This window comes from Sorex araneus, chromosome X (assembly GCF_027595985.1).
Source record: "Sorex araneus isolate mSorAra2 chromosome X, mSorAra2.pri, whole genome shotgun sequence".
Taxonomy (NCBI): Eukaryota; Metazoa; Chordata; class Mammalia; order Eulipotyphla; family Soricidae; genus Sorex; species Sorex araneus.
In genome coordinates, this window is record NC_073313.1 from 156,589,611 (window position 1) to 156,612,853 (window position 23,243).

At 62.0% G+C, this 23,243-nt stretch overlaps 1 protein-coding gene across 4 annotated transcripts in view; it reads right to left on the reverse strand.

The window, feature by feature from the left end:
* Positions 1-1,250: 1,250 nt before the first annotated feature.
* The window catches only part of ARRB1 (arrestin beta 1), a 79,332-nt gene continuing 57,339 nt past the window's right edge, over positions 1,251-23,243 (reverse strand). For 2 of the 4 annotated variants that reach the window (XM_055119982.1, XM_055119981.1), the window contains exons 2-17: positions 23,017-23,047; positions 21,569-21,629; positions 19,570-19,614; positions 18,775-18,971; positions 17,564-17,623; positions 17,373-17,440; positions 16,159-16,236; positions 15,025-15,160; positions 14,419-14,503; positions 13,482-13,554; positions 11,860-11,997; positions 10,962-11,045; positions 10,224-10,247; positions 8,333-8,403; positions 7,574-7,625; positions 1,251-6,003 (exon numbers count right to left, since the gene is read on the reverse strand). In XM_055119982.1, the coding sequence (XP_054975957.1) occupies positions 5,892-6,003; positions 7,574-7,625; positions 8,333-8,403; positions 10,224-10,247; positions 10,962-11,045; positions 11,860-11,997; positions 13,482-13,554; positions 14,419-14,503; positions 15,025-15,160; positions 16,159-16,236; positions 17,373-17,440; positions 17,564-17,623; positions 18,775-18,971; positions 19,570-19,614; positions 21,569-21,629; positions 23,017-23,047 (1,315 nt within the window). In that variant the 3' untranslated portion in view covers positions 1,251-5,891. The remainder of the gene's footprint in view (positions 6,004-7,573; positions 7,626-8,332; positions 8,404-10,223; positions 10,248-10,961; positions 11,046-11,859; positions 11,998-13,481; positions 13,555-14,418; positions 14,504-15,024; positions 15,161-16,158; positions 16,237-17,372; positions 17,441-17,563; positions 17,624-18,774; positions 18,972-19,569; positions 19,615-21,568; positions 21,630-23,016; positions 23,048-23,243) is intronic. The other 2 variants (XM_055119983.1, XM_012935509.2) reach the window with 2 other exon arrangements.

The window sequence follows — 23,243 nt, forward strand, 5'->3', positions numbered from 1 at the left end:
TTCCTGCCTTCCTTCCTTCCCTTCTTTCTCCCTGCAGTGATTGGATCTTACTCCTGGCTCTGTGCTTAGAGCCCGTCCCGGTGGGGTTTGGGGACAGGATGGGACACCAAGACTCAAGCCTAGGTGAGACTTGCAAGACAGGCACCCGCAGTCCTATCACGAAGCCCAGCTTCCATGGATCACGTTCTCATCTCAGCAGAAAACCAAAGGGGGGACAAGGGAAATTTATCCCATGCAAATTATTTCTTGAACACTTTCATTGGCTAGTGGAAGCTGACCCGCCCTGGCCAACCAGGAGGGCAACCCTTTGATCCAAGGTGTACGGTATTTTCCAGGAAGGTATAAACAGTGTCTCATGGAGAATTGCTTTTCTATATTATCTCCTAGAACTTTCCATCTTCTTAGTCCTGTGTGTTCTAAGGAGCTGGCAGTGGGTAAATCATTGGAAATGGATGACTTCCCAGAGACCCCACAGAACAGGACAAGAGAACTGAGCAGGCGGGCACTGGGCAGGACTCGGGGTCAGTGGGGCCAGAGAGACAGGCGGTGTCAGCCAAGAGCAACCCAGGAGACAATGGGAAGGACCAGTAGTTTGGCAACTTCTCATAGTATGAGACTAATACCCAAGGACAGTAGAAACGAGGGTCAGGATGACTGCTCCACGGTTGGAAGCTTGTCACAAGTAGTCAGGGGTGGGGGGCAGTTACGACAGAAAAGGGACCACTATGACAATGATAGTTGGAAATGGTCACTCAGAGCAAGAACTGAGTGCTGAAGGGAGGGAAAGGAATATACATGATAACCTTTCAGTAACAGTATCAGAGAGAGAGAGAGAGAGAGAGAGAGAGAGAGAGAGAGAGAGAGAGAGAGAGAGAGAGAGAGAGAGAGAGAGAAAGTCGAATGTGTGTGCCAGGTGACATTGGTGGTAGGAAATGTACACTGGTGAAGCGATCATGTTAGAACATTGTATGACTGAAACCCCATCATAAACAACATTGTAACCATGTATCTCATGGTGATTCAATTAAAAAATATATTTTTTGGCAACTTCCAGGCTAATGAAAGGCTAATGAACCTCAGTGAGGGGGAGAAGAAAGGGCCCAGCTGTCTCCAAAAGTGGGTTTGGGACAAGGCTGGAGGTGAGCAAGGGGCAAGGAAAGGAAGCACCACCCCTGGGTTCATCCCCCCATTCCAGGGATATCTGGGGTCTTTGCCCCACCTGGTAGAAAAAAGCAAACACAGCCAAGATCTGTCATGAAAGACCTTTAATGGTCTTCTAGTTAAGGTTCCTTTGTTCGTTTGTCCTGTTAGAGCTGAATAAAGTGGAATAACTTATCTGACATAATAAGGAACGCCACAGGTACGACAGATACACCTGGCCCAGGAAAGAGGGTGTCACACAATCACCATTGAACAGAACGACCCCAGCCCGGAGACCCGTCCCGGCAGTCACTGCCCAGCCCGGGGCTGGACCCACTGGCCCTCAGAGGCCACAGCTCCCATGTGCGGGCAGCCCGGGAACCCTGCACTGTGCACCCCGGGCCCCGCATCTGTCAGGCTCCCCCCGCCCGCCCCTCTCCCGTCGCCATCTCTGTGAGGGGCAGAGCCTGGCACTGGCCTGATCAGACCCGTGGGGGAAGCAGGGCCATTGGGTTCCCCAGGGCACACGCGGAGGGAGGCCGAGACTGCCAAGGGGTGCGCTGAGCCCAAACCTCACATTTGCACCGAGGAGGGCCCAGCTGGGCACCAAGGACTCAGACGCAGGCCTCAGGCGGGAGGGGGGGGGGGAACAGGCTGGCAGGGAGGGAATTCGGAGCCCAGCCTCTCCCAGGCAGCCGGTACCCACGGATACAGGGATGCGTCCCAGCGGCCTGGCCACCAGCAAGTCTGCAGTGGACTCGGCCCCTGCAGTGCTGTCTCTGGTGGCCAAGCTGGCAGCATTGCTTCCATCACGCCAAGCCCCTCTTCTCCTCTCCCCTCACCCCACCCCCTGGGCCAGGGTGGGGAAGTGGGGTGCCCTCGTGCAATGCACAGGAGTCCTGGCTGTGTACTGGGCCTCATCCTGTTCCATGTGCTCCTCCCCGTGCCCCCTTATGCTGCCTGGGCCCATGTCACAGTCAAGACCCCCTCTCTGAGCACCGGGGGGCCCCCGCACAGACCCAACGCAGGCCAGAGCTTCAGGTAGGCAGACTGCGAAGCCATCGTGTGTGTGTGCGCGTGAGTGTGTGTGTGAGTGAGCACATGTGTGCAGGTACGTTTCAGGTATGTAAGCAAATGCTTGTGCCTGGGTCTGCGACCCAGATGCCAACACAAAGATCCTGTGTACTGGAATGCTGGAGCCATTCCGACATGAAAGCAAGACTAGAGCCTGTCCTTGCTGGTCTAAATCCAAACCTCAGAATGCAAGTTTGGAGTTTTTCTTCAAAAGAAAGTGAAGGTGAGACCCCACTCGCAGCAAGACGGTGAGAGCAGAGCTGTTCCAGTGGGTGGGGACGGGGGTCTGCCGCCACCCCCCCTTCCCACCAGGCAGCCCCACAGGTTCTGCGGGTCACCGGGGTCTCCGCTGGGTGTCTGGAGACCCCGGGTCAGAGTGTCGACAGATCGTAGGGTCCTGGGGACCTGTGCTTTGACTTCCCTTTCGGGCTTTAGAGCTGGGAGTGTGATGGGAGGATGAGCCCCACGCAGGGGGAGGGAGGGGCTGCCCCTGGCCGGCCGCTGGGTCCTGGCAGAGAAGCAGGGAGCAGCTGCGGCGCCAGGACGCCAACGTCACAGGAGAGTGTTTTGGTCCTTGTTCACTTTAAATAGAAAATCACCAGAAGACCAATGGGTTTGGGAGGCCCCGTAAAAGTTCAAGCCTGGGGGTCTACCACCTGCCTGGGTAGGCAGACTGCGAAGGGAGGGGGGCCGTGTCCAATCAGCGCGGAGGTCACGGGATGGGCTAGAGCCCTTGCCCAGGGCGAAGTGGGTCTCTGCTTCCCCGTGAGAGCTGCAGCGGACGTGGTTCCTGTGTTCCTGGAGGGGCCCAGTGCGTGAAGGGGGAAGCCAGCTTGCTCTCTCCCGCCTCGGCCTGGGGCCAGCACCGGGGGGCTCAGAGCCACAGTTCCCGGCCTCTGTGGGGGCTGAGGTTGGAGGCTGCCCGTGTGCTCCTGTCAGCCCACAGGCTGGTGCCTCTGGCCCTGGGCTTGGCACTCCCGAAGGGCCTCAATTTCCCTCCCAGCTGGGCGGCCAGTGCCAGCCTCTGGGCCCCATCACCAAGGCGACAGGGGCACAGGAGCTGGAGAGGGGGGGAGTCGGCACGAGTGACCGGGCCCGCCCAAGCACAGCAGGCACCCATGGGGCGAGTATGTCTGCTGGCTTCATGCTGACCTTCAGCCTCGCTGATTCGGAGCCAGGTGGAAGAGGGATAACTGGCCCATTAGGGAAACTGAGGCCAAAAGTCGAGTGGCTTATGCAAGGCAAATTCTTGGTGGCTTAGTGGCAGCCGAAGCTTCCAGGCCACCAATGTTCCCTTAGCACAAGGGGGAAGGGGAACGGCCTGTCTGCAACAGCCGCATCCCCAGCTGAGCCAGCACCTTGGGGGGCCACAGGCTCCCATCTGCACGCAGGCAGGCAAGGAACTCGGCCCTGCCTTTGTGGGGCAGAGGAAGGCAGGCAGGCTCTGTCCTTGTGTTGGGGCTGTGCCCTGTTCCAGCCCAGACAGTGGTGGTCACTGGTCTCATGGGCAGCCATGTGGTACGCCAGCCCCCAAATACTGTTGCACCCCGATGCCATCATTGGGGTCCCAGTGGGGCTCCCCACCCATCACCTTGTGCCAAGGTCTCACCTGCCTCCGCTTGTCACTGAAGGCTTGGTCATTTGGGGGGGGGTGGCCCCAAGGAGGAACTACCCAGAATCTTGGGAGGATGGTCTGGGCCTCCCTCTAGTGCTGCTGGCCGCTGAGCAGGGAAGTACCTGGCTCAGGGGTGCCTCCTCCCCCACTCTCAGCTGGGCTGACTCCCCTAAGGAACACCCCTTCTGATCACATGGAGGCACTGGGCACCACATGGGGCACTGACTGCAGATGCCCCTTCCCCCCAAGATCTCCCTGGCCCTCAACTTCCCGCTCTGCCTCTCCCGGGCTCGGCCCGAAATAAAGATGGGGCGGCCAGGGGCGAGAAAGCATGTACAGTGGGTGTGGGGCCGGGTGCGGTGCCCCCGGGAGCTGGGAAGGTCCATCCAGCACCTGGTGAGCCCCAAAGGGTGTGTGGGGGCTGGAGGTGAGAAGGCTCTGGATATCCTCCTGGCAACTCCTGCCTGGGCACTGGGCACTTGGGGTGAGAGGCCCGATTGACACCCACCCCCGCGGTCCTGGAGGAGGCGAGCAGGAGGCAGGCATGCAGGCTTCCAGCACGGGCCACTGCTGGGACTGGTTGCTGGCGACCCCCACGGCCAGGATACGGTTCTGACCTGGAGCTGGGGTCTTTGGGGCAGAGGGTTGCATGGGGTTCAGAAGGGCAGGACTGGGGAGCACCAGGCCCAGGACATGGGGACTGTCACCAGGGAAAGAGCTGCGCAGTCCCTCCCACTCGGGGAGGGTGGCTGGCGAGGGGCCCTCCACCTTGGGTGGCTTGGCTCTTTCCCCTGGCAGGCAAAGCTGTACGGGGCAGAGCTGGAGGGGGACCGGGCAGAGACACCCTGGGTGCGATGCTTTTGCTTGGCATTAGGTGAACCGGGGGGGGGGGTTGGCAATGGGAGTCTGGAAGGTTCTGGGGCCTTACCACAAGCCCACCGCCCACTGAGTAAATATAAGTTCTGTGCTCCAGCATACTGGTGGCAGCTGTCATGAGGAGATCAGCCCCCACCCCCACCCCCCAGACAGAGATCAGGGACTCTCCAAGGCTCTGCCACCACTAGGGTCAAGCAAACCCAGAGGCCCGACGCACCTAGACCTGAGCACTAACATTCCCCCATTCTGGAAAGCCAGGTCTGGAAGGGCCTCTGTAGGCGTCTCAAACCCTTTGGTTTTCAGAGTGAAGAACAGACGCCCAGAGAGGGCAAGGACCTGCTCAAGGTCACAAGGTCACAAGGAAATCAGCCTCAAAGTCAGACAAGAACTGTGTAACATTCGACCTCATCATCTCCTGCCCTGCTGTCCAGGAAACGTGCCACGCTGCACCCACGCCAGCCAGTGTGGCAACCATAACACATCAGACGCCCCCGGGCACCCGTTCCTGGCCCCCACGATGCCCCTTCTGCACGGACAAGGCAGCGTGCTGGGCAGCCGCCGAGACTCCACCACCCCTTCTCCGCGCACATTTATAGCTGGGCTCAAACCCAGGGCGTCACATCCGGCAGTTCTGAAATAGACGCTCCGTCACCCCCTTGCCTCGGCTGCTCCTGCCGGGAAGCAGGTCGGGCCCGCCACCCTTCCCCACACCTGAGTCTGCGAACCGTCACCTCTGTCACTGGCAGACGTGGAGGGACCCAGCAGGGACGGGGTGGGAGAGCAGAGGCAGGAGTGGGCCCCACGGGAAGGCAGGGAGAACTCCCCACTCTGCCTCTCCCGGCCAGGCGGGGCCCCCGGGGAGCCGGGACAGGTGGGTCCCCCCTCCTGGGGCCAACCCCTTGGCCCTGCCTGCTCCCCATCCCAAAGCGAGTCCCGAGTCCCGAGGCTTGAGGCAAGGGGCCTTCCTGGGGGAGGCGGGAAAGCAGGATGGTGGAGAGTGAGTGCAACAGGAGGGGGTCGGGCTGGCCCTGAGGGGAGAGGTTCACCACGGTGGGCCTGGAAGACCACTGGGGTCCCCTGGTGGAAACCAGAAGAACAAAGGGGTGGGGCTGGAACCGGAAGGGGAAGGAGACAGGAAGCTTCCGAGTGCAGGGGTGTGGGAGCCGTGGGGGCGGGCATCCCCAGCCTATCTGTGGTTGAGCTGCGGGGAGCCGGTGCCATCGTCCTCCTCCTCCTTGTCGTCCTTCATGCCTTTCAGTCTCTGGCGGGCAAAGTCCTCAAACACTATGTCGTCGTCGCTGGTGGGAGGGAGAGACGGGAAATGGGGATTGGCTGCAGGGCAAGGCCAGGAGGAGGCCCCAGGCTGGCATCTGAATGTCCCCGGCAAGGGTGGATGGGCCATGTCTGCGCCCTGGGGTCTGGGTGTTTTCTGCGCAGGAAGGGCTAGAAAGGGAGCCGTGAGGAGCTACGAGGCGGGCAGAGCCGCTCTGGGCTGGGAGAGACCAAGGCAGGGCCAGTGTCTGAACCTCCGAGCACTGACCCAAGGGCGTGAGTGTGTGCACGCACACACACTCATGTATGTAGACACACATTCAAGCAGACATGCACGCACAGACACACGCACACACTCATGCATGCACAAAGGCACACATCCAAGCAGGCATGCACACACATACACGCGTGTGCACACACACACTCATGCAAGCACAGAGGCACACATTCAAGCAGCCATGCAGGCATGCACACACACTCATGCATGTATGCAGGCACACATTCAAGCAGGAATGCACACACACACACACACACACACACACACACACTCATGCAGGCACACAATGTGGCCAAAGTACTACCCTTACGATGCATTCCCGTTCCTACAGGCTTGACTTGCTAGAAGATAAACCCTGTAGGGCCCTTTCTCTCTCCTCTCCCCTCCCCCCTCCTCCCTTTTCTGTCTCTCTTCGCTCCCTCCTTCCCTCTCTCTCCCTCTCTCTCTCCCCATCTTCTTCCTCCGTCCCTCTCTCTGTCTGCCTGTGTGTCTGTCTGTCTGTCTCTGTCCCTCTCTGTCTCTCTCTCTCTCTCCCTGTCTCCATTGCCCCCCCCCTCCTTTAGCAGCAAAGCAGGACTTTGGTTAGTCCATGGCTGGCTGCCCCGTCTTTCTTCGCCCCCGCATGGCAGGGCCAGCTCCCATTCCAGTTTGAGGGAGCTGGGACAGGAAGCTGGGAGGTACAACAGTAGCTAGAGGGCAGGGCCCGGGATAGTGGGGGCCAGGGGCCCCAGGAATGGACTAGATGAAGATGAAGACTAGAGTGTCCTTGACCCCAGAACAAGGTCACTGAGGCCCACAACTACCCCCAGGCCCAGAATTCAGACAGTCACAGCAGGTGCCCTTGTGGGATGATTTGAGACTAGGGTCCCAGAGTCTCCTGGGGCAGGGGAGACAAGGGAAGGGTGGGTTTGCAGCTGGATGCTGGGGGTGCAGACCCAGCCCCCCCACACCTGCCCACGCCCCACTGTCCAGCCATGCAGGAGCTCGGGCCACAGGGAACTCCACTCAGTCCTCAGGAGTCGGAAGCGACTGGATGCCCAGAACTCTGCCCACCCGACAGTCTGATTCCAGCGGGCGGGTGAGGGCGGGCAGGACAGCCCCGTGAAAGCCGAGCAGGACAGACGGGTGGACGTGCAAGGACGCGGAAGGCAGAGAGACCTCACCAAGGTAGGTGGAAGAGGCACAGGCAGAGGGTCCTTCAGAGTCACATGCAGGGGTGCAGGAGGCGGGGAGGCGAGCAGACAGGCTCCCGGGCTGAACAAGCATGTACACAGATGCATGACCCGGCCCGCCACCACGCTGCAGGTCGCTAGGCTTACTTCGTGTCCAGTTCTATGAGATTGGTGTCCACCGGCGTCTCGCTTTCTGGAACTGAACACAGGGAAGGCGGGGGGTAGTGGTGAGCAGGCAAGGGGGCAAGTGGGCACAGTCCAAAACCAGAGCAGAGGAGGAGCAGGGCAAGGCTACTCCCCACCTCATGGGCACACCCCAAATCAGAGGCTGGACGAGGGTCCAGGGAAGGCCCCGGGAGCCCCCAGCAGCCCCAGAACAGAAACAAAAACATCCCTGGGGCCATGTTCCTCTGGGTAAATCCCCAGGAGGGCTGAGACGCACCTGCCCAGCGCCTGGACCCACCCGTCCAGCAGGACAGGGCCGTGTCATGGCTCTGGACCTGGGCGTGTCTTACAATAAATGACACTTCACAGGTTGGCTGCCGGAGCCTTTGTCTTTCTCCTCTTTCTCCGGGGCACAGCCTAACCCAATGTCTATTGCGACCGAGAGCCTCAGGTTTCCTGAAATCATATCTATCTGCTCTTGTTCGGGGGAAATGCTGGGGTCGCTGTGTCACAGGATCCAGCCCCTTCCTGCAGCCCCTTCCCCTGCACCACATGCAGCCCCTCACTTCGCCTCATGGCCCCTGAGGGAGCATCAGAGGCAAACAGGAATGTGGGCCCCACGGAACGTTCTGGGGAGCTGGGGAAGGGAGTGGCCCTGGGCGGGAGAACCCAGAGGGAGGTGCGGCGAGGGGGAGACACGGCAGCCGGTGGAGAAGGGGGTGACCCCCAGACTCTGCTTACCTTCCCGGTGTGGGGGCTCCTCTCGGGGCTTGGGGTGCATTAAGGTGAAGGGCAACTCAACAGCCACGTCACTGAAACAGACGCAGACCCAGTGAGCGCCACGGCCTGCTCAGGCCGCGATACTCGGGGTGCAGTGATGAGGGCCCACGGCAGGAGGTCAGCCCACTGCGCCCGTCCTGCCTCGGTCCCTCTAGGGTGAAACTAATGACCTCTCTGGCTCTAGAAGGAAAGGGGAGTCCCCCACCCCATTCCGAGACCATTGCATCCCCACAAGCGAAGGTGGGGGTAAGGGTGCCCGGGCACAGAGATCTCGTCGCAGGGGACTCCAGTCGGGCCCCGGGCTCTCGGCCACTCCAGCCAACTCAACTTTTTCTGCCACTGCCCTCTCCCGCTTCCTGTTTGGATCACCCCTCCTTTCTCTCCACCCCCTCCATCTCACCTCTACCAGGGATGCCCCAGCGCCGCCCCCCCACTCCCCCTCACCCCCCGTGCACTGCCGAGATGGGACCATCTCAGAGAGGAGGCCTTGGGGCTGTACCCACGGGACTGAGCCGGGGTGCCGCTGCCTGCCAGGGCCCCTGGCTCGGCCCCTCCCAGGCCAACAGAGCCCGGACAGGAGAGGCTGCTGCTTCAGGGCCAAGGACTGGCCTGTCCCTCCCTAGGTCCCGTGGACAGTGTGGGAAATTGAGCACAGGAAAGGATGGCGCTGTCGGCGAGAGGACGCGCAGAGGGCTCTGACTCCAGAGTGCTCACCCCCAGGCCTCTGGTGACAGTGCTCTGCATGATGAGGCAGGCGCACCTCCCGGCTCCCCACACCCACTAAGGCAGCCCAGAACGCTGCCCCCACCCCCAGGCTATGGCCAGCCCAGGCACGGGCTCCTTGGCCCAGCGGGGGGAGTAAACTGGGCCCCCGCCCCCACCGCCTCTCACGGCGGCCCTCCCCCACAGCTGCCACTCTCACTGGGCACATCTGGGAAACGGGGCTCCCCGGGCCCAGCTTCTCACAACACTGCCCTACGTCCAGCGTGGGTGTGGTTCAACCAGGGAAAGTGCTGGAACCCTTATTCCCCTCAGTGGGAACCTGGGGGTGGGGTGTGCCTGGTTGTGTTATGCTCTGTTTCCTTTTGTGCTTTCTAAGGTGACGGCTCTGCCTGGTCTCCGTAGGAGAAGCATCCCGGACGGGACGCCGCTGGGGGAAGGCTGAGTTTGCCAACCTTGGTTGAAGCACCGACAACATGGGTGGGCCCGAAGCTGCCGCTGGCCCGGCAGCCATCACTGGCAGGGGCTCTGGTTCTTCCCCGGGTCCCCAGCACTCTGCTTCGGGCTGGCACAAGTCCAGTTTAGGGACACTGGGGTGCCTTCTCTTGGACCACAGATCTAAGGGACGGTTCTGGAGGTGAGTGAACTGCCTTCTTGTGGCAGGGCGAGGCCAAACAACCACCTCTGGGAAAGGCATATTTGCGGAAGGAAGCTGGATTTGGGATCCCACTTGATGAAGCGGGAATCTGGTCTACACAAGCAGATCTCGGGACTTCTCCATCATTAAACAACACACAGGAAATGGGCAAGTTTGAAAGCCAGGAAGCTCCAATTCCTCCCAGACCGCCTGTGCTTATACTGACTACTGACGGGGTGCCCTTCCCCAGATCAAGGAGGGAGCAAGGGCCCTGTTCCTAGGGGAGCCAGAAGCAGGGGTGAGGTCTCCAAGGGAGAGCCCGCAGCTCCCGGCCCCCTGCAGAGGGTTCTGGTCCCATCAGTGTCACTGCCTGGTGCTGACAGGAGAATGGCTGTAGAGCTTCCTTCCAGCTCTGAGCCCTGTCGTCGGGGTGCTGGGTGGTGGGTTCGGGGCCCTCTGGGAAGGGGCTGGTCAGGCTGAAGGGAGGGACGTTACCTGGATGCCAGATCTCTCAATAGGCTGTGCGGTCGGAGGCAGGAGAGTGGCCAGGAGAGAGTTCAGAGGAAGAAAACAGAGACCACTCATTCACCCCTGCAGCCCGCCGACTGGATAACCCCCAGCCCCCATCATCCTCCCTCCCCCACACCTGGTGATATTAACCCTGAGTGGGACACTCTGAGATCATGGTGTAGCCAACACCCCTGACCCGAGGCCCTGCTGCACCCTGGGAGATAGAGGCCCGGGGGCACAGGGAGGCCAGAGCTAGTGTAGATGGACTAGAAGGAGCCCTGGGGTTCACGAGGGCCTCCAGAGAGGAGCCTGAGGAAACCGGGTCAGCCAGACTCTGACCACGGGACGGATGTCTTCCGGGATGTCCGGGCATGCAGGCAGTGCCGGTCAGTGCTACCCACACCAAGTGGACTCAGGGTCCTGGGCTACTTAGATAGCAGGAGGGTGGAAGGGGCAAGGGAAGGGCTGAAAGGCTAGAAGGGGGTGGGGGGCGCCAGAATGAGGAGGAGAAGGAGCAGAGGTCCTTGAGCCTGGGTGCCCTCGAGGCCAGAGCGACACCCCACCTGGTCCCCGGGCACTGCCAGGAGTGATTCCTGGGTGCAGAGGCAGGAGGAACCCCCAAAGTAAAAAGCCCGTGTACCCTCAAGGAGGAAGCAGCTCAGAGCTGTGGCAACCAGGCAGAGGGTCCGGGCCGGGGCCCTGGAGGCCTGGGGGGAGACTCACCCGCCCCGGGATACTACCAGCTTCACTTTGACTTTGTAGGACACGATGATGCCCAGGACCTCCCGGCTGGCTCCTTCCCGCAGCCTGCGAGGGGCAGAGACGCTGTTGGTGGGGGCTCGAGGGAGCGGGCAGGGCTCGACCCCCTGCTCCAGGCTTCCCCCTCCCTCCCACTCCACACCCAGGGGGCCCAGAGGGGCTCAAGAGGGCAGGACAGTGGTGGGTGGAGGGCCAGGCAGGACCCTGCCGGTCGGGACAGGGAGGGTCTGAGCTTGACACTGAGAGGGGCGTGACGGAACTGCAGGGCCCAGCGTTAGTGGGATGGGGGCTCCCCAGCCAACAGCCAGGCTCAGGGGGTCGGAGGAGACGTGCCTCCCCCAGTCTCCATTCCAGCAGGCGGTCTCGGTCAGAGATGAGGAAGGGGCAGGAGTGACCATTTGGACCGCAGGCACCAGTAGCCCACCTATGAGGGACACCCCCACTTATGGGCCAGTCCAGCTCATCCGGCCGTAATCCTCATCCACCCATTCTCCTGATTCATCCTCTCCTGTCCAGCCCCCTCTGGAAGCTGCTCTCGTTCTTCCAACTTTGTCCTTCCTCAAGGACCCTGCCCTCTGACGGAAGACCCCCGGCCAGGAGCTGCCTCTTACAGGAAGTCCCACTAGGTTGCCCCACTCCCTGCAAGCTAGCAGAAGTCACACCCAGAGAGGGTGAGAGGGGAGACGCAGCTCCCGTGAGGACGATGCATGGGGAGACAGTCACCCCAGACTGTGGGTACGGGTGGAGGTGGGGATGGTGCAGGGGGGGCGGAGCCAGGTAGGGAGCATCGGGAACAGGGGGCCAGTGGCAGGGCCCAGTGACCAGGCTACTGACATGGGCAGGGGCGGGGCAGGGCCCTCACAAGGTGCTGGAAGCCAAGTTCGTGTCCTCATGCTTGAGCTTCCCGTCCAGGGCGAGGCCGCGCTTCTCGCGGTTGTTGGCCAGGAAGGGGGTGAGCGTGTAGACCTTGCAGAATGTCGAGCTGGGGGCCACGGTGTCACTGGAAAGGAGGAGGCAGGCGTGTCCCCCTCACACAGCTGCCCCTGCTCCACGCCGCCCCCACGGTGAGGCACCCCTCAAAAGGCCCCAGGGCCCAGAGCCGAGCACTGTGCTCAGAGCACCCACACGGCTACAGGACCCGGCAGGACCGAAACCCCAGACAGAGGCTCGCTCTCAGGCCCTGCTCCCCGCGAACACCTATCTCACTGCAGGTCTCTGCATCTCTGCTTGCTGTTTCCACTCTGGAGGCCCTGCGCTCTGTGCCGAACATGTACCTCCTCTCTCCCCCCTCACATCTTTCTAAATAAGTTTCATTCCATAAAAACTACCTTGCTGCAGGAGAGAGAGAGAGAGAGAGAGAGAGAGAGAGAGAGAGAGAGAGAGAGAGAGAGAGAGAGAGAGGAGAGAAAGGAGAAAGAGAAAGAGGAGGAGGAGGAGGAGGAGGAGGAGGAGGAGGACTCGACCTGGTGCCCATATGGTCCCCTGGGCATTGCCCCGAGTGACTCCTGAGCACCGCTGGCTGTGGCACACAGAGTAAGGCGCTGCCATGCTCAAAGAGAAGCTTTTGTGGAGAAACCAGGGGCTCTGCTTCTGTTGTTTTGGAATCACCCTCAGCGGTGCTCAGGGATCACTCCTGGCAGAGCTCAGGGGACCCTAAGGGGTCAAACCTGGGTCCTCTGAGTGCCAGGAAAGTGCCCTCCTTGCTGTACCAGAAGGTCTCCAGCCCACTAAAGGTAATCTTAATGACCACAGAATAAGGCTGAAATAATGTGGGGGCGGGGGGAGGGGTTAAGCCTCTTCTGGGAGCACCCCCAGCAGGACAGAGGGGCCTTCCTGGCTTGAGATTCAGGCTTCCTGCGGCAGTGCTTGGGGCCTGAGCCCCAGATGCACACCCGCCTCGCTGGTGCAGGGTGAGGTAGAGGCTCAGGTTCCACCTAAACCGTGACTGCGAGCTGCCAGCGGGGCCTGTGCTACTGCGGGGAGACAGACACACGTGCGTGGAGAAACACGTACAATGCACCTGCCCCCAGGTCGCCTGCAGGTGGGTGTTCAGGAGGTGCTGCCCGCTTCAGCTTGCCCGCTCCTCAAACAGGGCTGGGGGCGGGGGATTCCTGTCTGGCTCCCACTCACCCATTTGCCTAATGACTTTATCAGACAAGGAGTGCTGTACTGCCCCCACCCCAACCCTCCCCACACCCCACCCCCCAGATGCCGGGAGGCTTGGAGCAACAGCTTCCTCCAGTCTGCCTCTCGCGCCCGCCCCACGTCCCCGCCCAAACCCCTCTGCTTCCCAGGCACGGGCGGGTCTGCATGGCTCCGGGCTTTGCCTTCTCTGGGCGCAAGGTCAGACCGAGGCGCTTTCTGCCAAGCTGTTTAGGGTCCCCTACTCTGGGCGCTGGGGAAGCTTGGGGCCACCCCCACTCCACCGGGTAGCAGAGAATCCCCTGATCTGCACCCCGACCTCCCTGCCGCCCACTCACGTACTCGGCCTCCTCCAGGGCCACGGGGCACTTGTACTGGGCAGTGTTGAAGAGGCAGATGTCCGCGTGCTGGCGCACTGGGGAAGGAGAAGACGAGGGCTGTGAGCTCGGCGCCCCCGGGAGGGGCACGGGGCTCTCTAGCCCTGAGCTGCCGGACACTGGCCCTGCCCACACCCCCAGGAGGAGAGTCCCCTACACCCACCCCCTTCCTAGGTCCCCAGAGGCCCCCCCTCCAGGAACGGCTTCACTGACCCCCAGAACCCCGAGGGGAAGAGGTGACTAGCACAGGGAATGTATGATATTCAAAATGAGCAAGGGACAATAAATGATCTAGTGCCTGTCCCTGGCAGGCAGGCTTGAATGGTGGTGGGAAAATTCGAGCAAGACATGATGCCCAAAAGTAGGGAGAGAGTATGGGGGAGATTGCCTGCCACGGAGGCAGGGTGAGGACTGGAAAGGTGGGGGGGGGATATACTGGGGACACTGGTGGTGGAAAGTGTGCACTGGTGGAGGGATGGGTGTTCGATCATTGTACAGCTGAATCTCAAACATGAAAGCTTTCTACCTATATCTCATGGTGATCCAATTAAAAAAAGAAAAAAGAAGTAACGTGGAGTTCATGCCCAGTTCAATCAGCTTAATCAATGGCTGAATAAATAGCTGTACGCCTACATGGAGAGTAATATATATATTACTGGGAGGGCTGGGAGGAATAGAGACGTTACTGGTGCCTGCTCAAGTAAATCCACAAACAACGAGATGACAGTGATACGCCTACATTTAAAAAAATAATAAATAAATAAATAAAATTTTAAATTTTAAAAAATGTAAAAAAAATTGAAACATGGACTGTGCTTTTGTGGCCAACAGTGTCATCCTTCAGAGCCTCCCCGCGCCTGCGCCCGGCTCCCTGCGCCCGCCCAGCACCCGCCCTCGGGTACCCGAGATCTTCATCTTCCTCACGGTCTTGTTGGTGTTGTTGGTGACGTGCACATTGACGCAGATGGGCTCCCCGTGGTAGTAGATCTGGGGGAGCAGAGAAGGGGGAAGCAGGTGGGGACCCCCATGGCTGGAGAAGGGGCCGCTCTGCTGGACCCCACCAGGCAGCTCAGCCCTGGGTGGGGCCGGGCAAGCACTGAGTCACCAGAGACCAGCAAAGTTCAGCCGGCCAGCCTCAGTTTCCCCCTCTGCTCTGCTGCAGGTGCACGGAGGGTGCGGGGTGCCCCTCGGCTGCCTGGGGGGGTCTTTGGGAGGTCTTTGGGAGAGCAGGGTCGGGTGGGGCGGAGGCGGGAAAGGGTTCTGAATCCTCACTAGAGACCCAATGACTCGCCTCGTGACCCCAGTCTGGCGCCCAGCTGCCCCCGGAGTGAGGGGTGCCCTCAATGACGGGAGATGTGCCTATGGCAGCCCCCATCACTCCTGGAGGCCCCTTGGGGCCCCCACCAAGGGAAGCTGCAGGGGGTGGGCCAGAGCTTCAGGAGGGACCTGGTGGCCAGAGAAAGCTGGGACAGGGTCACCTCCCCGCCCTGCGTGCCGGCCCTTCCTACCTCCTTGTCCAGGGATGCCTCCAGGTGCAAGGGCTTGTCGGACATGAGGAACTGCCTGGTGGTCTCGGCCGTGGGCTGCGGCCCAGGACTCTCGGGCGCGTACTGAACCTTCCGGATGACCAGCCGCACGGAGTTCCTAGCGGGGAGGCGAGCGACAGGGTCACCGTCAGCTCCGGCCCTTGTCCCCGCCAGCCCCCGCCCTCTCCCGCAAAGGCCCGGGCGCCGCCCACCGCCTCCCCCAGGGCCCCGCCCCCACCCCCCTCCACACTCTCCCTAGGAGACCCCGTCTCTGGAGCCTGCCCCGGGGCCCCGCCCGGCCCCCCTCTCCCCTGCCGCCCCACTGGCTTCCATCTCCAAGGCTCAGCTAAATAGCTGCTCTGGGGCGAGGGGCGATTGCTCGGGTGGGGGTGCATGCTAGCGGGAGTGAGGCCCTGGGTGTGCCCGCCCTCCCCCACCCCTGCCCCAGCGCTGGGTGTGGCCTAGGCGCCCCCAGCACCTCCGGGCACGGCCCGCATAGAGCGTTACACCCCGTGGCAGCACCGTGGGTCTGAGCCTCACTCGGGACTCTAGTCCCGACGGGGTGACACCCGGCAGCAGGGCGGTGACAAGGGCACGGGCTTCCCTCCCTGCCCCCCTCCACCCGGCCGGGCCCACGCCTGCTGGACAGAGCCGGTCTGTCCGTCTCCACTGTCCCTGCAGCCTCAGCAGCGACGGCAGCGTCTGCCCTCGAGGGAATGCTCATTAGTATCTCTGAGGTTCCAGACACGCAGGAAGGACAGGGGGCCCACAAAGCAACGGGGGCTCCGAGAGGCGAGGGGGTCCGTGGGGGCGGAGGATGCTGTGCAGGCCAGTGAAGAGCAGAGAGACCCAGTCAGAGGACAGAAGGCTGGAGAGGACAGAGCGACCGAGGGAGGCACCAGGCCCGGGCAGAGAAGGGGCTGATGAGAGCTGGCATGGGCATGGGGGCTCCAGGGGGCTGGGCTGGCACCCCCGCTTCTCAGACCAGCCCCCTCCTCCCTGGGACCAGAGCACCGGGCTGAGGGTCTACTCCCCGCTTACTATCTGCCTCGGCTACATTCACTGATGTGCCTCAGTTTCCACCTCTGAAAAACGGGTGACAATAGCAGAACCTACCTTTCAGGCTTGCTGTAAGGGTTAAATAAGCTCACACATGTCCAGCACTTCGAACAGTGTCTGTCACCCAATAAGCCCCTGACAAATGATAGTGGCCGTATCATTATTAGTGGCAACCATGTGTCGACTCAAAAATGTCCCGTTGGTGGCGGGATAAGGGTGGGTGGGGGGCTGGCCCCGGTGTCGCCTCCTCTTTCTTGCTCAGGCCTGGCCCCCTCCCACAACCCATAGCAACCCTCTTCCTGCCCCAGGTCTCCTGTCTTTGGAGGGGAAGGCAAGGCCGGGAGGGAGCCCCGTGGACACAAGGCAGGCTCTGCATGCAGGGGGCCCGGGCTGGATCCCTGGCACCGGAGTTACCCTCGAGAAATGCACCAGGAGTAGCCCCTGAGTGCACCCCGCACTGCCCCCACCCCCCATCGAGGGAGAAAAGGCAGCTGGAGAAGCTGGGGAGAGGGTCCCCGTGCCCCAGACAGGAGGGGCCCACCGTCGGAGGTGCTTGCACTACACGCTATGGCCACAAGGTGGCACCCTCGGGCCAGCCCGACATTGGCCCTCCGTCACTGTGGACGACAAGGTGGGCGTGGGAGTCGGGGCTGAGGCCAGGAGGGACAGCATGAGAGCGGCGCTGGGAGCAGTCCCCAGCACTTTCTAAAGGCCAGCCTGGGCTTTCCACCTGCCCAATCCCATGCTTCCTAATCCCCAGTCCTGGGCTGACCCCCTTGTGGCCCTGTTGGGGTCCTTCCTCCACGTCTGACCCTTGCTCAGCCTCCAGGGACCCCACTGCACCCCCTGCCCCCGGCGCTCCTGCTGTGGGTCTCCCAAGAGGACTGGACAATGGGGGTCCATCAGGACACATCTTGGTCCTTGTTTCAAATCATCTGATTTGGGGGATTGCCCCCCCCGAACAAAACAAGACACGCAGGCTGGAGGGGTGAAGCTTGAGATAGGGAGACGGTGGAAGTGAGTTCAGAGGTGAAAGGGGGAAATACAGAGGCTTGAGCCAAGGCAAAGGAGCCACCGCCCCCGGGAAGCCCTCCGTGACCTGCCAGCTATCCGCGCACAGTGCCCTACTCTGAGCTCCCGCGGCCGGAATGGGTGACCCTCCTTACACACTTCCAGGCATTGTTACTTATCTCTTCTCGGGGCTTGGCCCGTCCTGTCTCCCTCCCTTTGCCGCCAGGCAGCCCTCACCACCCGGGCGTGGAGCCCCTCACCGCTTGTGGATCTTCTCGTCCAGGTTCTCCGCGCAGAAAGCTTTGACTTCATAGTCCACGCCACAGGCCTGTGGGACGTCAGAGCCCAGCCTCAGCCCCCACCCCCAGGCTGGGGAGTGAAAGGCGAGGGTGATCTGAGGCGGGAGGGGCCGCCCAGCCCACAGCCACAGCCACTCCCCGGGGGGACTCACCTTCCCCGTGTCCTCGGGCCCCGGCTGCAGCGTCACGGAGCAGGGCAGGTTCGGGGGGATCTGTTGGCAGGACAGACAGCGTGTGCCCTGGTCACCTTCACCACCCTGCACTGGTTTCCCCGTCATCACTCGGGGGTCACGGCTCCACCATCAGACTAGGACAGGCCCCATCTTCCCCATCAGACTGTGTTTCCCAGAGGCCAATACAGGAAAACTGACGACTTGGGATTTTCTCTGACTAGAGGCCAGCCAGGCCCAGTCCCCACAGAACTGGGGCAAGGCCTTCCCTGCTGCTTCCTGGGACACGCAGACCAAGAGGCCCTGAAGACGTCCACCCCCCAGCCCCCCCCCCAGCCTGCGATGAGGCCCCCTCCCATGGCCAAAGGGTCTCAGCAGTGGGATCAAGGCAAAAGAAGATCCCAAATGATCCCAGAGCCTGACGGTCCCCCAGGCAGGAGCCGAGGCAGGGAGCAGGAGACGGAGAGTCCGGGGCAGGTGTGTGCGGCTCCAGGACCAAGCCTGGCACAACGTGCCGAGAGTAATCCCCAAGCACCTCGGGTCTGGGCCTAAAGCAACACCCACCAGAAGGCACCCCTCTGTCCACATCTGCTCCGGGTGGATGAGAGAGAGAGAGAGAGAGAGAGAGAGAGAGAGAGAGAGAGAATGAGAGAGAATGAGCAGGTGGGAAACGGGCAGCTGCTGTGGGCAAGGCCAGATCTCCTTCTCTGACCGATGTGAGGGTCAGGCTCCCGTCAAAGAGGGGAACAGGGACACACATGGGACGGGGTGCAGGTGGGATGGACAGGTGGGACGGATAGGAGGGACGGACAGGTGTAATGGGCAAGTAGGGTGGGCAGGTGGGGTGGGGAGGGGGAACAAGTAGGACCAAATGGGCCGAGCAGACCTTCCATCCTCGTAGGCTGGGTAGAGCAGGCCAGTGATATGGCCTGAAGGGGCATCTATGGGGTGACCGAGGGCTCTCCTGTCTCTGAAGCCACGCGCGTCCCTTCCCCCTGCCAACCTAGCCTCACGAGGGTCTGAGAACTAGCTTACACACAAGGGACCCTGGCGATGGCCAGAAAAGAGACCCTTGGTCGCCTGACAGAGCCCCAGTTCCTCAGGAACACCAGGAAATCCCATACAACTGCTGCCACCCCTGTGCCACCCAGAGGGCTTCCTGGAGGTGGCGCCTCTGACAGGGGCCTGCTGACCTCGAAGGTGAAGGGGTAGGCGTGCTCGCCCAGCTTCTTGATGAGGCGCTCCTGCAGCCGCGTCAGGGGCTTCCTGTCCTCGGGGGCTGGCGGGAAGGACTGCACATTGGCCACAAACAGGTCCTTGCGGAAGGTCAGGCCCAGGACATCCAGGTCCTCCCGGCCATAGCGGAAGGCACAGGTCAGCGTCACGTAGACTGCGGGAGAGGGGCACTGAGGAGTGGCTGGGGGACAGCGAGCCGCCCCCCCAGGGTGCCCCCGCTAGCATCTGACCCAGAGCTCAGGCTGAGTTGCAGCTCCGGGGCCGGGTGGCCCCCCGGGACCGGGGCTGTGGGGAGCTGGGGGAGCACTGCGGGTGAGGGCAGAGTGCTCTGGGCAGTGCAAAGGCCTCCTGAGCGCGGGGTGCGGGGAGGGTCTAGAGGGGCAGACGGACACGGCCGGGCACTCTGGTGCTGGTGCAGAGGCAGTGACTGGACACCAGGACCACAGCACGGGCCCGGAGCAGCTGTGCAGCAAGCAGGAGGGCTGCCTTGATCCCCGGCCCCCACATGGCCCCCGAGCCCCACGAGGAGAGAGCCCTGAGCCCCGCCGGGGGGGCCAAACCAGAGACCCCGAAACGTTAGCACTGCTGTCCAGCTGCCTTGAGGTGGAAGGTCCAGGAGCCCGCGGGCGGCCGGTGGAGGCCGCTGCTGTGCTGCTCCGGTTGCTGTGGAGGGAGCAGCAGCCGCGGGTGCAGGAGGGGGTGGGGGGCAGGGAGAGAGGGGCCCCTGGGCAGGCAGGGGTGGGGGCACTCACCTCTCCTCTCCTTGAGGTACTCGGGATCCACCAGCACCACCCCATCTGGAGAAGACAACGAGCAGGTAGCCCTGCCTCGCCCCCGCCCCCACCCCCACCCGGCACCTGTCTGAGAGCACCCTAAGAAAGGCGGGAAGCACCATGAGAGGTGGGGAACACTATTAGGGAAGTAGGGAGCACCATGAGAGAGGTGGGAAGCACTATGAGAGAGGTAGAGAGCACCATGAGGGAAGTAGGAAGCACTGTAAGAGAGGCAAGGAGCACCATAAGAGGTGGGGAGCACTATAAGGGAAGTGGGAAGTATCATGAGAGAGGTAGAGAGCACCATGAGGGAAGTGGGGAGTACTATGAGAGAGGTGGGGAGCACCATGAGAGGTGGGGAGCAGCATAAGGGAGGTGGGGAGCATCATGGGAGAGGTGGGGTGCATTATGCAAGGCAGGGAGCACTGTGAGGAGGAGCACTGAGGAGAGAGCACTGTGAGGGAGAAGAGGTGCCGAGCTCCAAGGCCCCCACAGGCCTGCTGGGGCCTCAGGCAGCTGCTTCAGGCCTCTCGGCCCTGGGTAAGAGCAATAGGATGGGTCCCAACCCCATGGGGTCAGGGGTACCACTTTCTGGCATTCCCTGACACCCTGCCCTGGATTGGGGGGAGGGCAGCACCTCTGAAGAAATCTAATACTGCCACTGGGAAGCGGGGAAGCACCGAGAGCCGGGGGCATCAGGTCAAGGCTCCACCAGGGAACTGTGCCCCCAAGCTCAGGGCTGTGCGGGGCTCGAGCCTTGGGGTCTCTGGGCTCTACAGATCAAGGGATGGGTGAGGTCTCGGGGCTCTCCTCTCCCCTGCTCCTCCCCCTGTCCCCTCCTGCTCCCCCTCCCTCTCTCTCCTCCTCTCACTCTCCCTCCCTGCCAGTGTCTCTGTCAGTGTCTCCCTGTGTCTCCCTGTGTCTCTGGCCACCCCCGGTGCCACCCCAGAGCTGGCGGGGCACAGGACACCGCCTGCTAAGCAAGCCCCCTCCTGTGACTGAGTCCCCTCTGTGCCAGGCCATGGGCCCTCCAGGGGCCTGGGTCTGACACAGGGCTTGGAGCCCAGGCTCCAGGGGCCAAGGGCCATCAGTGAGGTACTAGGAACCAGCAGAACAGCTTTAGAGGCTGCTGCGGGGCGTGGCAGGACCCCCAGCTGCAGGGCACTGCGGGAGGCAGTGAGGCAGGCCGTTGGGGAGAGTCAACACTGCAGCTCGGGCGTGTCTAAATAGGGCTCCCAGGACCCAGCACAAGGCCTGGCTGGAAGCAGGTGCACTGTGAACACTTGCTGAACAAACACACACGAGCATGCACATGTACCCACAGAGGTGTACTGCATGGCTGTGTGTGCCTGCATGAATATGTGCAAGGCCACATGTGTGCATCACGTGAGGGCATTTGTGTACAAGGGCATGTGGGTGTGTGTGCATGGATGTGTATGTGTGCCTGTGTGTATGTATGGGAGGTATGTACATGGGTGTGTGTGTGTGTGTGTGTGTGTGTGTGCATCTGTATGTGTGTGTGCTTGTGTGGTCTATGTGCATGTGCATTTGTGTGTGCATGTGTGGTCTGCGTGGGGTGAGATGAGCACGGCGCCAGCTCGGCCGAGACGCAGGCAGGGTGAGAACAGCCTCCCCGTCTCAGCCCCCTGCATCTCCATGTCCTTCCCTTGGCCATCGGGGTCAGTGGATCCAGACCTGGAACCAGTCACCTGGCCTTTCTGGTCCTGCTCTCCTCTGCCAAGTGGGGACAGTCACGGAAGTGACCCACAGCTCCACAACCAACAAGCCTCAGGAGAAGGGTCACTCCTCCCCTAATCTTCTTGTCACCTCAGTCCTTGACACAATGTCTGGTTCAAAGGTCAAAGGTCAAAGGTAGGCCATCACCGGAAGCCACTTCTGCTCAGTCTGGGATAGCTGTGGGGGCGTCCTGGGTACCCCACCGCTCCGGCTCCTTCCTCCCAGGCCTGCAGAGACTCACCCACAGGGTCCACGAGGTCGATGTGGTCCACAAAGTCCCTCTTCCCCAGGTAGACGGTGAGCTGTGGGGGAAGAAGGTCGGCGGGTGAGCAGTGCTGGCTATCCCCTGCCCCGGAAGCACCACCCCTCGTCTTTCATGGAAGAGGCTGTTATTGTTCCCATTTCACAGATGGGAGCACGGAGGCCCAGACAGTGCTCCCCACCAGGCAACCCCCAGGGAGGAGTCACTTGAGCAGAGGTGCTCCTGCCCCGTGCTCACCTCAGGAAGTGGGAGCTTCAGTGCTTCGGTGTCAGACCATCATCCTACAATTCCCCGGCCCCTCCCCCAGCCCCCAAATCCTGATGCCACTCCCCCTGCTGTTTCTCACTCCACCCCCCTCCCACCCCACAGGTGCTCCCACCTGCTCTGCAGCCACACACACACACACACACACACACACACACACACACACACACACGGCTCCCCCTGCACCAACTCCTCTCCCTCCAATGCACGCTCTGCTCTGAAAACCCTCCCATGGCTGCTCTGGCCCAGAGCGACAATGACAAATAGGTTTCCCTGCAAAGGCGGATCATGGCCGACTGCGGGAGCTGTGTGGGGCCCCAGGGGAGGAGGACGCAGATCCAGCTCAGCTCTGCAGGGAAGGGTGAGGGGTCACAGGTGGTGTGGGCACAGGGAAATGTGCCTGCTGCCAGCCCAGACTCCTGCCCACCACCAGGCGCCCAGGCCCAGCTCCCCTCCCGCTGCCTCTGTCTCGGCTCACAGATGCGAGCACAGTGGCCGCCTGTCCACTCCCGAGACCAGATGTCCCTGCCCAGGCACCTGCCCCGCCAGAGAGGCGGGCCTCGTGCAGAGAGGCAGCCCCAGGACTGGGCACCACTTAATCCTACACTTGCCCCTTAACTGTACTGTTCATCTCTGGGGCCTGGGGCCATACCCTGAGGGGCTCAGGGACTGTATACTCCCGGCTCTGCTCAGGCGTCACTCCGAAATGCCCCATCTTTACGGCTGCTGCCCCATGCGGCTCTGAGCAGGGCTGGCGGGGCCTGATTTACCACCACAAGGTGTACCTGGGAATGACGTTGGAGTACCTGCTGGCGGGGCTGAGGGTGGGCTGAGGGGCCTGAGAAGGGGAAAGTGGGACAGGCAGGGGTGGGGTGGGGTGGGGCGGCCCAGCTCCTCCCTCCACACCTATGCAGGAGGAATTAGGTGCCCTGAGGCCCAGGGGCGTTGTCTGATGACTGTTGTCAAATGAGTGTTTCTCTGCAGGGGCTCCCCATACTAGAGCAGGGGCCCCTAAGTCCTAGGGGAGCTGCACCCCCACCCAGACAGAACACACCCTCCCGTGCTCACAGCCCCGAGCTCAGAGCCGGGTCTCCCCCGGGGCGGGGCTGTGGGCCTGCGTGGGGAGCTGGGGGCCGGGGCAGGGGGCAGCTGTCACGACTCACCTTTCCATTGGGGCTGGCCTTCTTGAACACCCTGTGGAGAGGAAGGGGGTGCAGTCAGCATGGCTGCCGGGGGTCTCCCACGGGCCCTCCCTCCGCAGGGCCCAGCCACGGGCCAAGAGGAGCCACCCAAGCTCTGAGCTGGCAGAGCCCCGGGCCCGCCTGTCAGCCCGCACCAGCCTCCCGTCCCCGTCCGGACGCCGCGGAGCAGGGAGTGAACTAGTCAATCC